The following is an 18,146-nucleotide window of genomic DNA, read 5'->3' as shown; positions in this document are numbered from 1 at the left end:
TTCAGAGCAAAAACGATACATTTGTGTGTGTGTGTGTATTTGCTGTGCTCTCCTGTAACCCTCACTGTTCTGCCCCTCTCCTCACCCTCCACCTCAAATGCCTGTCCAATGTGAGGAGTTCCTCCCTTAGGAACTATTTATTGACATCTGTAAAATTATTAATCCCAACACAATTTTGTAATTCATGAAATATTTTCCACCGTTTTCTTCGAACAAGCAGTAGCTCATTGATGGTCCTTCATGTATTATTTACGTAAGACATATTTGTTAATTATAATAAATATTAAATGTACTGAGGGGCAGGGCTAAGGTGCAGTGACTTGGCAGAAGTCATTCTTAGAAAGAAGGGGACAGAAATTAGAGTCAACTCTAGCCTAGGGCCTAGGATCCTTCATTGGCCACAGGCTGCATCATTCACCAATAGAGGAGAAATTTGAGAGCATGTGCAGGCAGCGACTGGTTTTCCACTTAGAGCTGGAGGTGGGATGTGGACAAACAGGTGGTCCCCAGGAAAACAGGAGGTCCGGGAAACACAGAACCTCTGCCACCTGCCCAGCCTCGGGAAAGACTACAGTTCCCACAAAGCCCCGGGGCTCCCACATCCCCTGCCACGCGGCTTGCACCTCCGCGTCAGTCCACTGGGGGCGATGTGGAGAGTCCTCCGCCGCCCCGTAGAAATCGACGCGGCCTCGGAGCCGCTTGCTTCCTGTTTGTCGGACGAAGAGACATGGCGGCTGCTCCGGCAGCGGCTGGAGCTGGGTCCAGCCGGGGGAGACGGTCGGCAGCTACAGCGGCGGCGTGGGGCGGCTGGGGCGGCCGGCCACAGCCCGGTAACATCCTGCTGCAGCTGCGGCAGGGCCAGCTTACGGGCCGGGGCCTGGTCCGGGCGGTGCAGGTAGGAGGCCAGCCCGGAGGGGCGGGGCGGGGCGGGCCAGTCTGGAGCTGGCCAGGGGCCGGGGAAGAGGCCTTTCCAGGCCGCCGCGGGGACCGGCCAGGTCCCCCCTTGGCTGGCCGCGGGGCTGTCCTGTGTGCTGCCCGGACGCTGTCAGCCGCGGTAGGACGGTGGGCAGCGGCCGGCCCGGAGGCCAGCAGGTCTGGGCCGAGTTGGGTCGGGCTGCCCGGGCTACTGGTGGCGCGTATAAGCCCTGGGTCGAGTTTCTAGATCCTCATTTTCCTGCGCCACGTCTGCATGTCTGGGGGACCTTGGCGGCGAGTCGGCTTCATCTTCTACTGGTCTCGCGTTTGCTCCTTGTGAGCAAGACGGGGTCGTCCTCACTGCAGCCCCCACAAACCGTTCCCAAGCCTATCATAAAATGTCATCTTCTCAATGAGGGCTTAACGTTCCCCCTCCTCCTCCTCTTCCAAAGTAGGCTTCCATTGTTACTCCGTCAAATCCCCCCCAGTGGTTTTGATTGCATGATATTTCTTAGGCGGCAGTTGCATATTTCTTTGTTGTCTGCCCTTTTTACGCCTGTCTTCCACATTAGGCTGAACTCCAACGGGTCCAGAGACAGTTTTGCCAGCGTAGGGCGACATGCATTGGAGGGGGAACTTTAGTCAAGCCCGAGTTCAAAGCCCTGCTCTTTTTTTTCTTGCTTGGGCAAGTTACCTTTCAGTGCCTAATTTCCCTCATTTAACTCACCTTTTAAGGCTATTATCAAATTCAAAGAGGATAGTTGTGCCAAGTGTTAGTGTATTTCAGGTGCATTTAAGGACCGAAGGTAATTCGTTACTGTTATATTTACTGCTTACCTATCATTACACCAGTTGCTGTGTGTGTGTCTGTGTGTGTGTGTGTGTGTCTGTGTGTGTGTGTGGCACTACCTTAGAATAAAGCAAGATGGATGACCCATCTCACTTTCTCCTCATTCTCTCAGGTGGTCCCAGAAGTTACTTTGAAAACATTAGCTTAATTTAAAGATAGCTTCGCATATGGTTTTGATGAATATACACAGCATCCTGTAAGTGTTGATGGGAGAGGGATGGCATTTAGGCGAGTGGATGAGAGAGCGGGTGTGAGATTTTTCTCAGTGTACCACCAGTATAACCTCGATTACGTCTTTGAGGTTAGTTTTCAGTCATTTGAGTATTACTCAGGACTGAAAACGTGATATGATAAAGGTGTGATGATCTGTATTTGTGGAGGGTTGCGGATGAAGGAACGCTTTTGGGTAGCTGTATATTCCTACAAAACTGTAGATGAGCAGTCTTTTCTTCCTTGAATTCCTCTGAATCTGCCTTAAGGTCTGAGAAATACTTTGCTCTGTCCTTGAAGCCAGGATACCTCGCTGAGCTGAGTATGTAGGGACAGGCAGAAAGGGAACTGACTTCACTTTTTATTTATTTTGGTTTTTCGAGACAGGGTTTCTCTGTGTAGCCCTGGCTGTCCTGGATCTCACTCTCTAGACCAGGCTAGCCTCCTCAGGGACCTGCCTGCCTCTGCCTCTGAGTACTGGGATTAAAGGCATGTGCCGCCACCACCTGCCTAGACTGATTTAACTTTTAATGATCGCGGATTTTGGGTCAGTCAATGTGCAGGTGTTAACACTTTTTGAAAGTGAGTTTACTTTTGAGACAGGCTCTCACTGTGTAGGTCTGGCTAACTTAGAACTCATCATATAGACTAGTCTGGCCTTGAACTTGTGGTGGTCCCTCCCCAGCACTCTTAGTGCTGGGATTACAGGTGCGTTCTACCACACCCAATAGTCTTCATTATTTTGAGCCACGCGTTGAATTCATCTCAACACAGATGAGGAAATTGAGGTTCAGAAAGGTTAAGCAGTTCGCTTGTAAACTCCCTTCCAGAAAATCACTAAGAACAGTGAGCCATGGAAATTCTTTAACATGCTGAATGAGGCAGTTTAGGAAAATAGTTTGTTTCCAATGCTGAAATCCTAGGAATGCTAGGAAACTAGATTAGAAGGCTACTAGAGTATTCTTGGAGCCCATTTTGGATGTTCCTTGTCCCCACAAATGATGCCCAAAGTTTGTTTCAGTCAAATTACCTTGTTAGCCTGTAATTGCATATTTCTTTGGTATTTTGATACAGGTGCTATTTCGGAGGTTGAATTAGAACCCCTCTCTCCCAAATAAGAGTGACAATTCTTTGCTTTTTGTTTTTTTTTTTCTTTTGAGACAAAATTTCTTTGGGTAGCCTTGGCTGTGCTAGACTTGCTTTGTAGACCAGTCTAGCCTTGAACTTACAGAGTTCGCCCTGCCTCTGCCTCCCTGGATGCAGGATTTACAGACATGTGCCACCACCTCCCAGCTCATATTCCTTTCTTAGTAGTGTTCTTCAGTTTCATTTGTTATTTTCCTCTTGCTATGCTCTCCCTCTCCCTTCTCCTGCTATGCAGAATAAATTATTTGCTTACCCATATTTCCATAGCACCATGCACATACTGGTTACAGCATATGGCATAGTAGGAAAGTGCCAAGTTTTTAAAAAACTTTTTGAGGGGGTGGTAGGGTGGGGAAGAAATAAATTTATTAAGTGCACTGTAAGGGGCAGCAGGCTGGACAGTAGCAAGAGCACCTCTTGCCTAATTACCTTTTAAATAAAAAATACATATATGGCCAGGAGGTGGTGGCGCACGTCTTTAATCTCAGCACTCGGGAGGCAGAGGCAGGTGGATCACTGCAAGTTCGAGGCCAGCCTGGTCTACACAGTGAGTCCAGGACAGCCAAGGCTACACAGAGAAACCCTGTCTCAAAACACAACAACAACAAAACACATATGTTGATCATCACAACTGTTTGAAACTATAGGATTCAGTAGCTTTTACTAGTCTCACACTGATGCACACTGGATCTCTAGAGCCTTTTCATCCTGTAAACCTGAAACTGTATCCACTTGGTAACTCCTCATGCCCCTCCTGGCCCTGTAGCCACACTTCTGCTTCTCTTGCTGTGAGTTTGACCAATGCCCTGAAGGTTTATCTGAATACCACATGGTAGAATTTCCTTGGGAAAGACTGGATTTTGAAGTAAGATGGGTCTGAATTAAATCCTAGTTCCAACTTTTTTTACTTTTTTTTGCCAGTGCCCCTAGGCTAAATCAATCTCTTTAATCGGTTTCATTATTTCTAAAATCTATCCCATAAGGTTGTTATGAGAATCAGGTGAAACACTAGGTCTCGAAAGTTTAACCAGTGGGCCAAATACCGGTTACCTGATAAACAGTTGCTCTCAGCCAGCAGTAATTAGACTGGACTTTTTTGAGAGAGTGTCTTACTTTTCTTTGTATCTGCAGAGCTTGAAACAATACCAAGCACTTGATAGGAAGGACTCAGGAAACTATTTGAATGGGAATATTATATCCTCAGTCTGTGTCTGTCTGTAGTCACTCTCCGGTAACTCCATAGCTTTAAAGAGTTCCAGAGTCAGGCCACCTGTGATTTGAAACCTGGCTCTGAAACAAACTTGCTTTAAGTCTTTGGGAAAGTTACTTAATATCTGTTTCTTTATCTGTGAAATAGAGATTACCCCAGGACCTAATCTCTTAAGATTATGGTGAGGAAAAAAAATGTGTTTTTACAGGAAAACGTTGGAAATAGTTAACTGAAGTGTCACGAGTATGCAGAAAGGCTAGCTTTTATTGTTTTTATAAACACTGTATATTCTGATGATGGCTCTTAGGTCTGTATCTGCATTCTGCCGAGGTCTTTAGCGCTGGTGGTTAGGTATGGTCAACCACCTGCTCTGAATTTCCATGTAGATACTGGGCAGCTCAAGTTTAACATGTATAAAACCAGAATCTTGGCCTCCTCTTCCACCAAATCCCATCCTCCCCATTTTCCTCCTGTCCCTGAGTGGGACACAAGGGCAGCCTGAGAGAAGACTGTAGGCCTCAGGATGGGCTGGTCCTTCTTGGGTTTTCATTTGCCTGCTTCTCTTTCCGATTGTTCGTCCGTCCTCTGTCAAGGTAATAAATATGCCAGGATACTTTGCGGTTTATTGATGCGTTCATATTCATCTGCCCATTTGATCCTCAAAGCAAATTGAATATTTATTTGTTTGTTTGTTTACTTATTTATTTTGGTTTTTGGAGACAGGGTTTCTCTGTGTAGCCTTGGCTGCCCTGGACTCACTTTGAAGACCAGGCTGGCCTTGAACTCACAGAGACCCACCTGCTTCTGCCTCCCAGAGTGCTGGGATTACAGGCGTGTGCCACTGTGCCCAGCCAAGTTGAGTCTTACAAATCCTCTGCTTGAAGGTTCCCGGCTGCTTTCCATTGCTGTAGAACCAAATCTGTTTACTATATGACAGAGGTACAAGGTCCTGCAAGGCCAATGGGGTTGAGGGGAGAGAGACTGGATAAACAGTGGGGAGTGGAACAGCAGTGCACCTGTGCGTCTCAGGGCCCCTCACCCTCAGGTGCTTTGTATCTTGGCCATTTGGTAGTCTGGGTTATGGAATGAACTCTTCTGTTCCCCCAAGTGCTGCCATTGCATCCTCTGAGATCACTCTAGATTTCGCCTGTTTTACTTTCTACTTTTTTCTTTGGATCCTTTCTCTCCTCTCTCCCAACCTCCCTTCATTTCTGTCTGTTGCTAGGAATCCAACTTGGGACCTGGTACAGGCTAGGCAAATACTCTCCCACAACCTCCCTCCCAACTTACTTACTTACTTTCTTTTGTAAATACTGTTTGTTTTAGTCTTACTCTATTAGAGTTTGAAACTTAATGATTTAAGTTTAAAAAACCAAAAAGCAAAAACAAGCTTCTCTTTCCTGGTAAGGGCAATTTGATACTGAGAAAACCTTGGAAACCAGGCATGGCAGTATTATAGCTGGTAAACTCCAGCACATGGGAGGCAGAGGCAGGAGACTGTTAAATTACTCAAAGTTCAGGTTGGCCTACATAATGAGTGAGTTCTCGGCTAGTCAGGATTATACAGTCTGACTTAAAAGCTATACCCCTTTCTCCATGTGTGGGGGAGGGAGATGGGAAGAGAGAGAGAAAGAAGAAAGAAAGAACCCGCTGGATAAGTAAAGTCTCAGAAACATACTAATAGTGTTAGTTTCAGCAGGTAGCATTTGTATCCACAAACCCTGAGATGTACCCCTCCTAGTGTTGAAGCCACACAAACACCATTGCAAAGGATACAGGTATTTAGTGGCTAATATTAGTTATCAGACTTCCATAACAAGGTTTTTGTTTGTTTGGTTTTCCAAGACAGGGTTTCTCTGTGTAGCCTTGGCCTCCTGGATGCTCTGTGGAACAGGCTGGCCTCGAACTTACAGAAATCCACTGCCTCTGCCTCTCAAGCGCTGGGATTAAAAGTAGGCACCACCACTGGGCTCCTAATAAGATATTTAATCTTTATTAATAATCCTCTGAAATGTCTGTTTGCTTGTACTTTGCTATTTTAAGACATTAACTATCTTTTTTTTTTTTTTTTTTTTTTTTTTTTTTTTTTGCTATCTTATGCTTAGGATTAAACAAAAAAGGTATACATTTGTTTTCATAGAAATCAGCTTTTAATTATTTTAAAAGGAAGGCAGTAAAGACAGTCAGTAAAAACTGTGAAAGTCTGGAAATGTCCCATTGACTGAGCAGGCTGACAGCTTAGGGAACATGCTGTGAGAGATTACTGCTCCTGTGAACTGTCAGACCACAAGTGCTTGAAGAGAAAGCCCCACATGACACCTGCCAGTAACTCAGCTGTGAAGATGCCTGCATGGTGGCTCTCTCATCGCAGCGTTCAGGTACTTGCAAGGAAAACAAAGTGGAAATGATTGTTTTATTTATTTTATTTTCAGACAAGGTCTCTCTGTAGCCCAGGTCAGCCTGGATCTTACTGTGTTGGCTCCAGATAACCCATGGCCTCCTGCCTCGGCATCTAAAGCGCTAGGATTAATTATAGGCACAAGCTACTATGCCTGGCTTTGCATGTTATTTTACTTATTTATTTTTTGGCCTTTGAAACAAGGTTTCTCTGTGTAGTCCTGGCTGTCCTGGACTCGCTTTGTAGACCATCCTGGCCTCAAACTCCCAGAGACCCACCTGCATCTGCCTCCCGAGTGCTGGGATTATAGGCCTGTGCCACTGTGCCCATCTTACATATTATTTTAAATAAGTGTCTTAAAAACCAGTGTATAAGTTGTGAACATCTGAAGCTAGGTATTTCAACTGCGGCTGGGTCTTGGGGTATCATGAGGCTCATTACAGGCAATAGCAGTGCCCTGCTCCACTCTTCGCTCTGACTTCCATCCTCCCAAGGCAACCGTTGGTCACAGCGTAGCTCTGGCTTTCACAAGAGAAGGACCCAGGAAACCAGAGTATTTCCAACTAACTTGTTTATAAAGTTCTTTCTCCACTTTTCAATTTGACAATATCTATTTTCTTCCTCGTGTTAAAGATTAGAATCTAGGGGCTGGAGAGATGGCTCAGTGGTTAAGAGCATGAACTGCTCTTGCAGAGGACCCAGGTTCAACTCCCAGCACCCACATGGCAGCTCACACCTGTCTGTAACTCCAAGAACTGACACCCTCACAGAGATACGTGCAGGCAAAACATCAATGCACATAAAATTAAAATAAATAAATTATTTAAAAAATGATTGGAATCTATGTGTCACTTACTTGTCTCTACCATTCTCCCAGTATCACAGTTTTGGTTGTTGGTATAAAGTAGGAACATTCTGCTGCGGATATAATCACTATTTATATCAGAGCCATGCATGTCTAACAGCTACGGGCTTCATATGTCTTCCTTGGTATTAAAGGCTCTTTTTCTTGCGTTTTTATTGATATACAAGTACAGACACAGCAAAGCTCACTTTTCTCTTTTCGTGCTGGAGGCTAAACTCAGGCCCCACATGTACTGAACATGTGTTGCACCACTGAGAATCATTTTTAGTGTGTCGTTCTCTGGGGTTAGGCAGATGCATGTGGTCCCGTGGTCGCCACATGAGTCTAGTTTGCCTAGAAAGCCTCCTTAGAGGCTGCAGCCTCTTCCCACCATCATCCCTCTCTCCGACTTTTTCCTTTTGGAGTCACACACGGACATGCTGCTGACATCGCTCATGACTGTGACTGACACTTCATGGAAGCAGCTGAAGAGAGGATAGTTTTATTTTGCCTCTGGCTTCAGGAGTGTAGTCCACCATGGAGGAGATGGCATGATAGAGGGAGTCCGTGGTGACAGCGCATGGCTGCAGACAGGATGTAGAGTGCTCTGGCTGGAGCCAACCTGGGTGTTACCTTCAAGAGCTGCCCCCAGTGTCCACCTGTGCTATCTATGTCACAGTCCCAAAGGCACCACAATCTTCCAGAAAAATACAACTGACCAGGCACCAAATGCTCAGACATGACCCTGTGAGGTACATTTTATATTCAAAACAATGACACCTCATAAAGACATGTCCTATACCTTCTGAGTCTCCCTAGCACACGCGGAGCCTTCTGCGTCTCCCTAGCATAAAACTGAATCTTTTTACATTTGTTCCGCTTTCTCTATATATATAATTTGACCCCAGTTTCTAAAACGTTGTGGTTTTTTTTGTTTGTTTGTTTGTTTGGCTTATTAAGTTCACCAACCTCCCCTTCCTCATTGGAGTTTGGATTGGTGTTTTTGCAGCTGGATTCTTGGAACATCAAGTTCAGGGCATCTTACTCTTTTTTACTGACTTTTTTTGTGTTTTAGACCTTGTTTCCTAAATCTATATTTACCTTTCTGGGAGCACATTCTGTAGTAGACTCCAGAAAGAAGTGTGCAAAAGGTAATTTTTTTTCATGTTACTATTTGAAAGTATCTTTTACTCTGATACTTTTGTATCCGATCTAATTCTGAATTGCAAAGTATTTTCTTTTAAAATCTTGTTTTTCGAGACAGGGTTTCTCTGTGTAGCCTTGGCTGTCCTGGACTCGCTTTGTAGACCAGGCCTGCATTCACACCTGCATGCCAGAAGAGGGCATTCATTAGATCTCATTATAGATGGCTGTGAGCCACCATGTGGTTGCTGGGAATTGAACTCAGGACCTCTGGAAGAGCAGTCAGTTCTCTTAACCCCTGAGCCACCTCTCCAGCCCCTTAGACTCATTCTTGAAGATGATGAAGCTATAGTCCATCCATCTTGGTTTTGGCCTGTTATTCTATCAATGGTCCACAATTATTATGTTTTTGAGAAATAAATTAGATCCTTCTAGTTTGGGGCCTATTATGAATAATGCTAGCATGAGCACTGTTCGTGTTTGTATTCAGCGTTTGTTCCACCTGGAGGGTACATACTGAGAACTGCTGGGGTATCAGCCGTGCACAGGCTTGCCATCGGTGTCCATTACCAGAGTTTCTCAAGTGCACACACTAATTTTCATTCTCATCAGCAGTGTCTGTCAGCTGCATGTTCTTGCTGACCTACAGTGTTGTGTCAGTCTCTTTTTCTTTTTGTTTTTTGAGACAGGGTCTCTCTGTGTAGGCTTGGCTGTCCTAGACTCACTTTGTAGACCAGGCTGGCTTCAAACTCACAGATCTGTCTGCCTCTGCCTTCCAAATGCTGGGATTAAAAGCATGGACCACCATACCCAGTTGTGTCAATCTTTTTAATTTTTGAGTTTCGGGTTTTTTTTCTCTCTCTCAGGTATTTATTTAGTGGTATAATCACTATGGCTTTAGTTTATGGTGAGTTAATGAAGTTAAACTCCTTTTCAGAAGTTTATTGGAAAAATTTGGATACCCCTCTTTTGTGAATTGCCTGTTCAAATATTTTGTATATTTTTATTATCTTTTTTTAGAAATTATTTTATGTGTATGAGTGTTTTGTCTTGTCTGTCTGTCTGTCTGTCTGTACCATGTACATATCTGGTGCCTGAGGATGTCAGAAGAGGGCATCAGATCCCTTGGAATTAGCATTACAGATTGTTGTCAGACATTGTGTGAGTGGTGGGAATTGAACCCGAGTCCTCTGGAAGGTCACCAATGTTCTTGACCACTAAGCCATCTCTCCAGGCTGTTTGCATCTTGTTTAACTAGAAGCCTTTGGCATTTTCTCGATATACAACCCCCCTCCCTCTTTAAATTGGTTCTCACCATATCCCTGGCTAGCCTCAAATTCATAGAGAGCCATCTGTCTCTGTCTCCTGAGTGCTAGAATTAAAGGTGTGTGCCACCACCTCCAGATGCATATATGCACATTTTGAAGTGATGTTTTGTAGATCTTTTCTCTCTTTCTATGACTCCTTTTTAATCTATGAAGATCTTTTGATGAGCCAGGCATAGAGGAGACAGAGGCAGAAAGGCCTCTGGTTCAAGGCCAGCCTGATCTATATAGTTCCAGGCCAGCCACTGCTACTGCTACGTAGTAAGACCTCCCCCCCCACACACACACACCTCAAAAAACAACAAGACAATCTCTTGATGAGCATAAGTGCTTAGTTTTATCATAGTGCATTCTGTCAATTAAGTGGTTTATCCTCTTTCAGAAACACTTGCTCTCAGGGGCTGGAAGAGTGTATCATCTGAAGTGGTGTGGATTTGCTTTGGCATTTAGCTGTGCACCCCACACCTAGCTCCTAAGGTACTTATCTCTGGACATGTTCTTTATGTACTTACTTGTGAGACAGATGTTGCCATGCAGCCTGTGCTAGCCTTGAATTCACGGTAGTCCTCTTGCTTCAGCCTTCCGAGTGCTGGGGTCACCGGTGCATGTCATCAACCTGGATCTCTCCAGTTGGGCTTTTCGCTTTGGGTTTTTTGTGATGATAAGTTACACCACCTTTCTTCTCTTGTGCACTTTTACATTGTGTATTATTTCCCAGTCTGTTAGACTGATATTTTCTTAAATGTTTCTCTGGTAGGCAGCATAATATGCTTTGTTTTTGAATTTTACTATACTAATTGACATTTGGGGATTTAAATATATTTACTTAATATGATATTTGCTTTTCAAATGTCATATTGGTTCTGTGTTTTTTTATTAGGCTTCCTTAATATTTATTTGTGTGTGTGTGTGTGTGTGTTTGTGTCTGTGTGTGTGTGTCTATGTGTACATGCACATGCATGTGCTTGTGGGGGCAAGTGCAGGTGCATGAATGCATAGTGTATATATGTAAGTCAGGGGACAACCTTGGGTATCAGTCTTCCGGTGCCTCTTCTCCTTTCTGTTTGAGGCATGGACTCTCGTTGCTTTGACCTTTCACCAGATAGCCGGCTAGCTGGCCTGTGAGCTTCTGAGGACTTGTCTTGCCCCTCTTACCTCTGCCTTTGCTGGGCTGCAGGTGTATTCCACCATGCCTGGCTTTTTATGTGAGTTAGTTCTGGGGATCCAACTTGGACCCTCACACTTGCCAGACAAGAGCTTTATGGACTGAGCTATGTCCCCAGTTCTTAATGTTTCTCTTTCCGAGACAGGGTCTCTCTGTGTAGCCTTGGCTGTCCTGCACTTGCTTTGTAGACCAGGCTGGCGTCGAGCTCACAGCGATCCACCTGCCTCTGCCTCCCGAGTGCTGGGATTAAAGGTGTGTGCCACCACACCCAGCTTAATGTTTTTTTTAAATAATAATTTTATTGAGACTAACAAATAAGAAAACAACCAGATTTACTCATGGTTGTAATTTCAGTACTTGGGAGGTGGAAGTTGGGGGATCAGGAATTTGAGGCTGGCTTGGGCTCCATTAGATACTGTCTCAAAAAACAAAATCAAATTACCAATTGTAAGTTTTCATTTCAGTGGGGTTTTTTGTTTGTTTGTTTGTTTGTTTGTTTTAGCAAATTATGGGGCTGGAGAGATGGCTCAGTGGTTAAGGGCACTTGGTGTTCCTCAGATGGGTTCAGTTCCCAAATACCCACATGGCAGTCTACAACCATCTGTGTGTGACTCTAGTGCCAGGGCATCTGAGCCTTCTGCAGACCTCTGTGCACACATACATGGTGCACATACTTGCAGGAAAACACTCATACACACACAAATAAGGTAAGAAGTCTAAAAAATTTATTTAGAAAATTACACAACCATCACCAAAATAGTTTTAGGACATTCCTGTCCTTTTAAAAGTTCACTTATGTCCATTATGTATTTAGCTTTCATAACAGCTTTGTTGAAGTGTTGATTGCCTTTCACACACACTCTATTTAATTATGCAAGTAAGTAGCTGTTTATACAACGCTACAGTTACCATAACCAATTTTAGAATATTCCTGGCAAAGCAAACAAAAAAACAAACAAAACAACAACAAAAGGAAGTTGGAAGGTAAAAGCAAGAAGGTCAGAGTTCAAGGCCATCCTCACCTACATAGAGAGTTTGTAGTGAGGGTGGGTTACATGAGATTCAATCTCAAACTGAGACCCAAACCAACTCTGTGCCGAGAGCAGTTACTTCCCAGTTGCTCTCTCTGGCCCTTGGGGGCAGCTAGTCTTTTTATTTTCTATCTCTGGATTGGCTTGTTCTGAATATTTTTTATATTAAATAGAGTCAAATAATATGTAAGCTTTCGTGTCTGGTTTCTTTCATCTTGAATAATAAGCCTCAAGATTTATCTGTGTTATATGTATTGCTTCTTGCCAAATAATAATGCCATCACATGAATGACCTATATTTTACTTGTATGTTTACCAGTTGATGGGCACTCAAGTTTCTACCTTTGCTTACTAAGATTTTTGCTGTTGTAAACCTTTTTGTGCAAGATTTTTTGTGGATATTTGCCTAGGAAGAGAATTGCTGGGTCATATGATAACTCTGTTTGTGGGGGAGGTGCGTGCGTGCGCGCGCGCGCGCGTGTGTGTGTGTGTGTGTGTGTGTGTGTGTGTGTTTGTGTGTGTGTGTGTGTGTTGCTATTCCAGGACCTAGCACACACCTAGGCAAGTTGCACTACTCAGGTACTTCCGCAGGCCTTGGGGTTTTGGAACAGTCTTGTTAAGTAGCTCGTGTATGCCTTAAATCTGTGTGACCCTCCTGCCTCCACTGTCCAAGCACTGGAGTTAGAGTCACACTCCTCTTCCTGGCTGTATGCTGAACTTTCCAGCCTTGATAAACCGGCTGTGCCATCTTTCATTTCTACCTGGAGTGTAAGAGAGTTTGAGTTTCCTCAAACCTTCCCAAACACTCTCTGTGATCATATGGTCCTGGATGGTGTGATGGAGCTCACTGTGGATTTAACTGCTTTTTCTCTGATGACTACCGACACTGAGTCTATCTAGAAAAATATCTCTTTCTTTTTTTCTGTTTTTGGTTTGCTTTGTTTTGTTTTTCTGAGACAAGGTTTCTCTGTGTAGCCTTGACTGTCCTGGACTCGCTTTGTAGACCAGGCTGGCCTCAAACTCACATCGATCCACCTGCCTCTGCCTCCCAAGTGCTGGGATTAAAGGTGTGCACCACCATGCCTGGCTGGAAAATGTATCTTTAGAGACAATTGCCCACTTTTATTTGTAAATATTTCTATAATAGCTGGTTTCGTCAACACATCCTTTTTTTTTTTTTTTTTTTTATAGATCTCGATTGTACCATTTAAAGAATGGTCCATTTAATCGAATAAAATTTTGTTCATAGAGTTGTTTACAGTATTCTTTATTGTTGAATATTTATTTATTTATTTATTTTATTATTATTATTATAGAGTGCTCTGTCTGCATGCACACCTGCAGGCCAGAAGAGGGCACCAGATCACATTATAGATGGTTGTGAGCCACCATGTCATTGCTAGGAATTGAACTCAGGACCTCTGGATAAGCAGTCAGTGCTCTTAACCTCTGAACCATCTCTCCAGCCCGTATTCTTTATTGTTAATGGCAATGGGATCAGTAATAATGACCCTACATGTATTTCTGGCATTAGTAGTTTGTATCCTTTTTTTTTTTTCAAGGCAGGCTTTCTCTGTGTTAGCCTTAGTTGTCCTGGGCTTGTTTTGTAGACCAGGCTGGCCTCTCTATTTTTCTTTATAGACCCAATTTTTTATTAAAACTTTTTCTCTACTGATTTTATGTTTTTTAATTTAATCTTTCCTTTTTTTTTTTTTTTTTTTTCCTTTTCTTTCATTCATTCTTTATTTATTTATTTTTTTTTCAAGACAGGGTTTCTCTGTGTGGCCTTGGCTGTCCTGGACTTGCTTTGTAGACCAGGCTCAAATTCACAGAGATCTGCCTGTTTCTGCCTTCTAAGAGTCTTTCTTTTTTCTTTTCCTTCTTTGTAGTATGTGTGTGTGTTTGTGTGTGTGTGTGCGTGCGCGCACATATACACGCACACGTGTGTGTGGTCTGAGACCAGGTTTTGTTCAGTCAGTCGCTCAGGCTGGTGTGACACTCATGTCTATCATTTTAGCTCAGCCACCCAAGTGCCACTGAGGTTACAGGTATGAACTGCTATAGTCAACTTGAATTCGATTGTTTCTGCTCTCATTTTTTTTCTTATTTTCTTCTGCTTGCTTTAGACTTACATTGTTCATCTTTCTCTGACTTTTTAAGGTAAAAGCGTAGCCTGTGGACTAAACGTTTTCTTCTTTCCTAACACTTTCAGTGTAGTAAATTCTTTCCTAAACCCAGAGTTTTGCCATATCCTACAAATTTTGGTAAATAATCTTTCATTTAGCTCAAAATACGTTTACATTTCTCTTGAGGCTTATTTGACTCAAGTTATTCAGACTGGGTTGCTTCATCTCCAAAACCTTAGACTGTCCAGCTGTTCTGTCCATTAGTCCCATTACATGGTTTGAAAACACACCTTGTACTGGGCCTGGTGGTGCCCGCCTGTAATTCCAGCACGGAGGTTAGCAGAGGCAGGTTCATCTCTATGAGTTCAAGGCCAGCCTGGTCTACAAAGCAAGTCCAGGACAGCCAAGGCTACACAGAGAAACCACGTCTTGAAAACAAAGTAAGTTTTTTTTTCTATGCCCGCTCTAGCTCTCAGATAGTGACATGGAGACCTATTAAATGTAGTAATAAGCTTTAAGCTCTTAGCTGGGCGGTTTCTCATCTATTGTAACTCATCTGTGGGCTAGACTAGGGTCTGGACTGTTGCCACCCACGTGCCCCATCACCTGTCATCTAGTCTCCTGCTCATCCGCATCTTCATGACGACCTGGCCTGGCAGCCCTCGCCTCGGCCTTCTCTTGTCCTTCATCCCCTCCTCATGGGACTGCAAGTTCCACCTCAGCTCTCCTGCCCAGCATCAGAGAGAATGGAGAACAATTTTTATACAACATTGAGATAAGAGATTCTTCATTAATAATGACAGGCATGGTGGCACACACCTGTAATCCCAGCACTCGGGAGGCAGAGGCAGGCCGATCTCTGTGAGTTCAAGGCCAGCCTGGTTTACAAAGTGAGTCCAGGACAGCTGAAGCGACACAGAGAAACCCTGTCTCGAAAAAACAAAAACAAAAACAAAACAAAACTCAATAACAACAACAAAAACAATAATAATGACAGTGCCTATGTCTGGACTGCAGTTGGATCTCTGGGCACAGAAATCAGCATCTGAATACACAGTGCACAAAACACATCCCCCAGTGTTTTGAGTTATCTGAAACTCATACAACTCCTTAAACTTTGTTTTGTCATTAACATGACTTGTCTTTCTTCGTGCCTTTTACTTTATTGTTTTGTTTTAAAGATCTGTCTTATTTATACTAGTGTTTTGCTCACACACATATACATACATATATACACACGTATATGTATATGTCTATGTATACCACATGCATACCTGGTGCCCATAGGAGTCAGAAGAGGGCATCAGATCCCTGGAAGCTGATCCTCTGGAACTGTAGTTATGGATGGTTATGATCTACTTATGGGTGCTCTCCACTGAGCCTTCTCTCTAGACCCATTTGTTTATTTGTTTGTTTGTTTGTTTGAGACAGGGTCTTATGTATCCCTGGATAACATGAATTTACCAGATAACTGCAACTGGTCTTGAACTTTCTGTATTCACCGCCCAAGTAGTGGGTTTACAAATGTGTACCTGTACTTTTAATGGATCCATAATGTCATATATGAAATAGCATTTTTAAAGATGTATTTTTATTATTTTAATAATGAGTATGTGTGTAGGTCTGTGTTTGCATCTGTACATAGGAAGCAGGTACTGGAGGAGGCCAGAGTCATTGGATCCTCTGGAACTAGAGTTACTGGAAGTTGTAAAGTGCCTGATGTGGGTGCTGGGAACTGAACTTGGGTCTTCTCCAGGAGCGGTACAGGCACTTAGCCCCAAGCCATCTCTCTAGTCACTGAAATGGGCTTTTCATAGACAATCCCAGCACTCGGGAGGCAGAGGTGGCAGATCTGTGTGTGTTCTCCATAGTGAGTTCCGAACCAATCGGGACTACACAGTTAGACTCTGTCTCACAAACCTACAAACAAAACAAAAACTGCTTAACTCTCATTGCTCTGCCTTTCTTTATGCCCAGTCCGCTAATGCCGTCTTGATTAATGTAGACTTGTGATGAACTGACAATTCAGGAATTAGGATTCTTCAGACTTGAAGACTGTTTTGACTGCTCTGGGTCCCTGGCATTCCCATGAGAGTTAGTAGTAAATTATCAATTTGTACAATGAAGACAGCTGGACTTTGATAGGAATTACATTGAATTATCATTGTAGGGGGCATTGTTGTTTTAGTAATAATAAGCAGTATGGAAGGCATTGCTAACTCAGTAAAACCCCATCTTTGAACATGAGATATATTTCCTGTTTTGTTTTGTTTTGACAAGTTCTCACTGAATAACTCAGCCTGGCCTTGAACTTGAGATCCTCCTGCCTTGGTGTCCTTTATTATATTTATTTATTTTTTATTTTTTATTTTTTTGGTTTTTCGAGGCAGGGTCTCTCTGTGTAGCCTTGGCTGTCCTAGACTCACTTTGTAGACCAGGCTGGCCTTGAACTCAGTGCAGTGATCCACCTGCCTCTGCCTCCCGTGTGCTGGGATTAAAGGTGTGTGCCACCACACCTGGCTAAATTTATTCTTAAATATTGTTTTTGTTTGTTTGTTTTAAGGATTTATTTATTATGTGTACAGTATTATAACTACAGGCCAGAAGGGGCACCAGATCTCATTACAGATAGTTATGAGCCACCATGTGGTTGCTGGGAATTGAACTCAGGACCTCTGGAAGAGTAGCCTGTGCTCATAACCTCTGAGCCAACTCTCCAGCCCTTGTTTTTGTTTTTATTGAGGCAGAGTTTCTTTGTGTAACAGAGCCCTGGCTGTCTTGGACTCACTTTGTAGATCCTCCTGTGTCTGCCTCCTGAGTGCTCAGTTTAAGGGCATGCACCACCACTCCAGGCTAACATCTTATTTTTAATGCTGCTATACATGTAATTGATAACCAGGATCATGTTATCTACAAAGAATATTCCATATTTCCAAATCAGTGCTCATATTTATTTACTCACCCAATTGTTCACATTCATGTTTCTAGTGCATTGTTAAATAAAATTGATGAGAGTGGACATCTTGCTGGGCGGTGGTGGTGCACACCTTTAACCCTAGCACTCAGAGGCAGAGGCAAGCCTGTGAGTTTGAGGCCAGCCTGGTCTACAATGCTAGCCAAGGACGACTAGGACTACACAGAGAAACCCTGTCTCGAAAAACAAAAACAAAAAGCAAACAACAACAACAACAAAAAAGTGGACTTTTTGGGTCTTTTTTTCTCATTGATCTTAGTAGGAAAACATTAGTTAGCATGGTGTCAGTTTAGACTCTGTAAATACCTTTAGCTGGTTGAGAAAGTTCTGTCTGCTTCTAGTGTGTGCAGAGTGTAATCATGAGAACGTATTTGGCTATTGCCATTTTTCATCTGTGTCTTTTGACATATCCTGAGGTGTCCTGTATGCTGTTGGTTTTATGTATGTAATAGTTGGTATGTTGAAGTGTCTTTGCGTTCCCCGATGAATCCCGCTTGTTTTTGCTACAAGTGTTGCAAGGTTTTTGCATCTGTGTTGTTAAGAGAGATTGGCTTGTCATTTTCTTGTGTGTTTGTCTAGATTGGTTACCCGGATATTGGGCTCACTTATTTTGTGGTAATCTGACTATTTGTGCTAATTCTCCTTTAAGTGGGTGATGCAGTGCAAACCCTTCAGTCTGGATCTGGGCTTCTCTTTGGAGGTCTTGGTTGTCGCTGTGTGAGTCATTACACAATCATCCTCTGTTGCTGATACGGGGCTGCTTCCTGCTCCATCAGTGTCGCAGCTGTGTCCCTTGTCATTTCCTTTAG

General features: G+C 43.4%; 1 protein-coding gene across 1 annotated transcript in view; it reads left to right on the top strand.

Moving 5' to 3' along the window:
* Positions 1-652: 652 nt before the first annotated feature.
* Trpc4ap (transient receptor potential cation channel subfamily C member 4 associated protein) overlaps positions 653-18,146 on the top strand; it is a 60,096-nt gene continuing 42,602 nt past the window's right edge. The window contains exon 1 of the mRNA XM_051143598.1: positions 653-895. Within this exon, the coding sequence (XP_050999555.1) occupies positions 728-895 (168 nt within the window). The 5' untranslated portion in view covers positions 653-727. The remainder of the gene's footprint in view (positions 896-18,146) is intronic.

Source organism: Acomys russatus, chromosome 4 (genome assembly GCF_903995435.1).
Source record: "Acomys russatus chromosome 4, mAcoRus1.1, whole genome shotgun sequence".
In the NCBI taxonomy this organism is placed as follows: Eukaryota; Metazoa; Chordata; class Mammalia; order Rodentia; family Muridae; genus Acomys; species Acomys russatus.
Note: the sequence above shows the minus strand (reverse complement) of the source record. Positions and strands in the feature narration are given on the sequence as shown.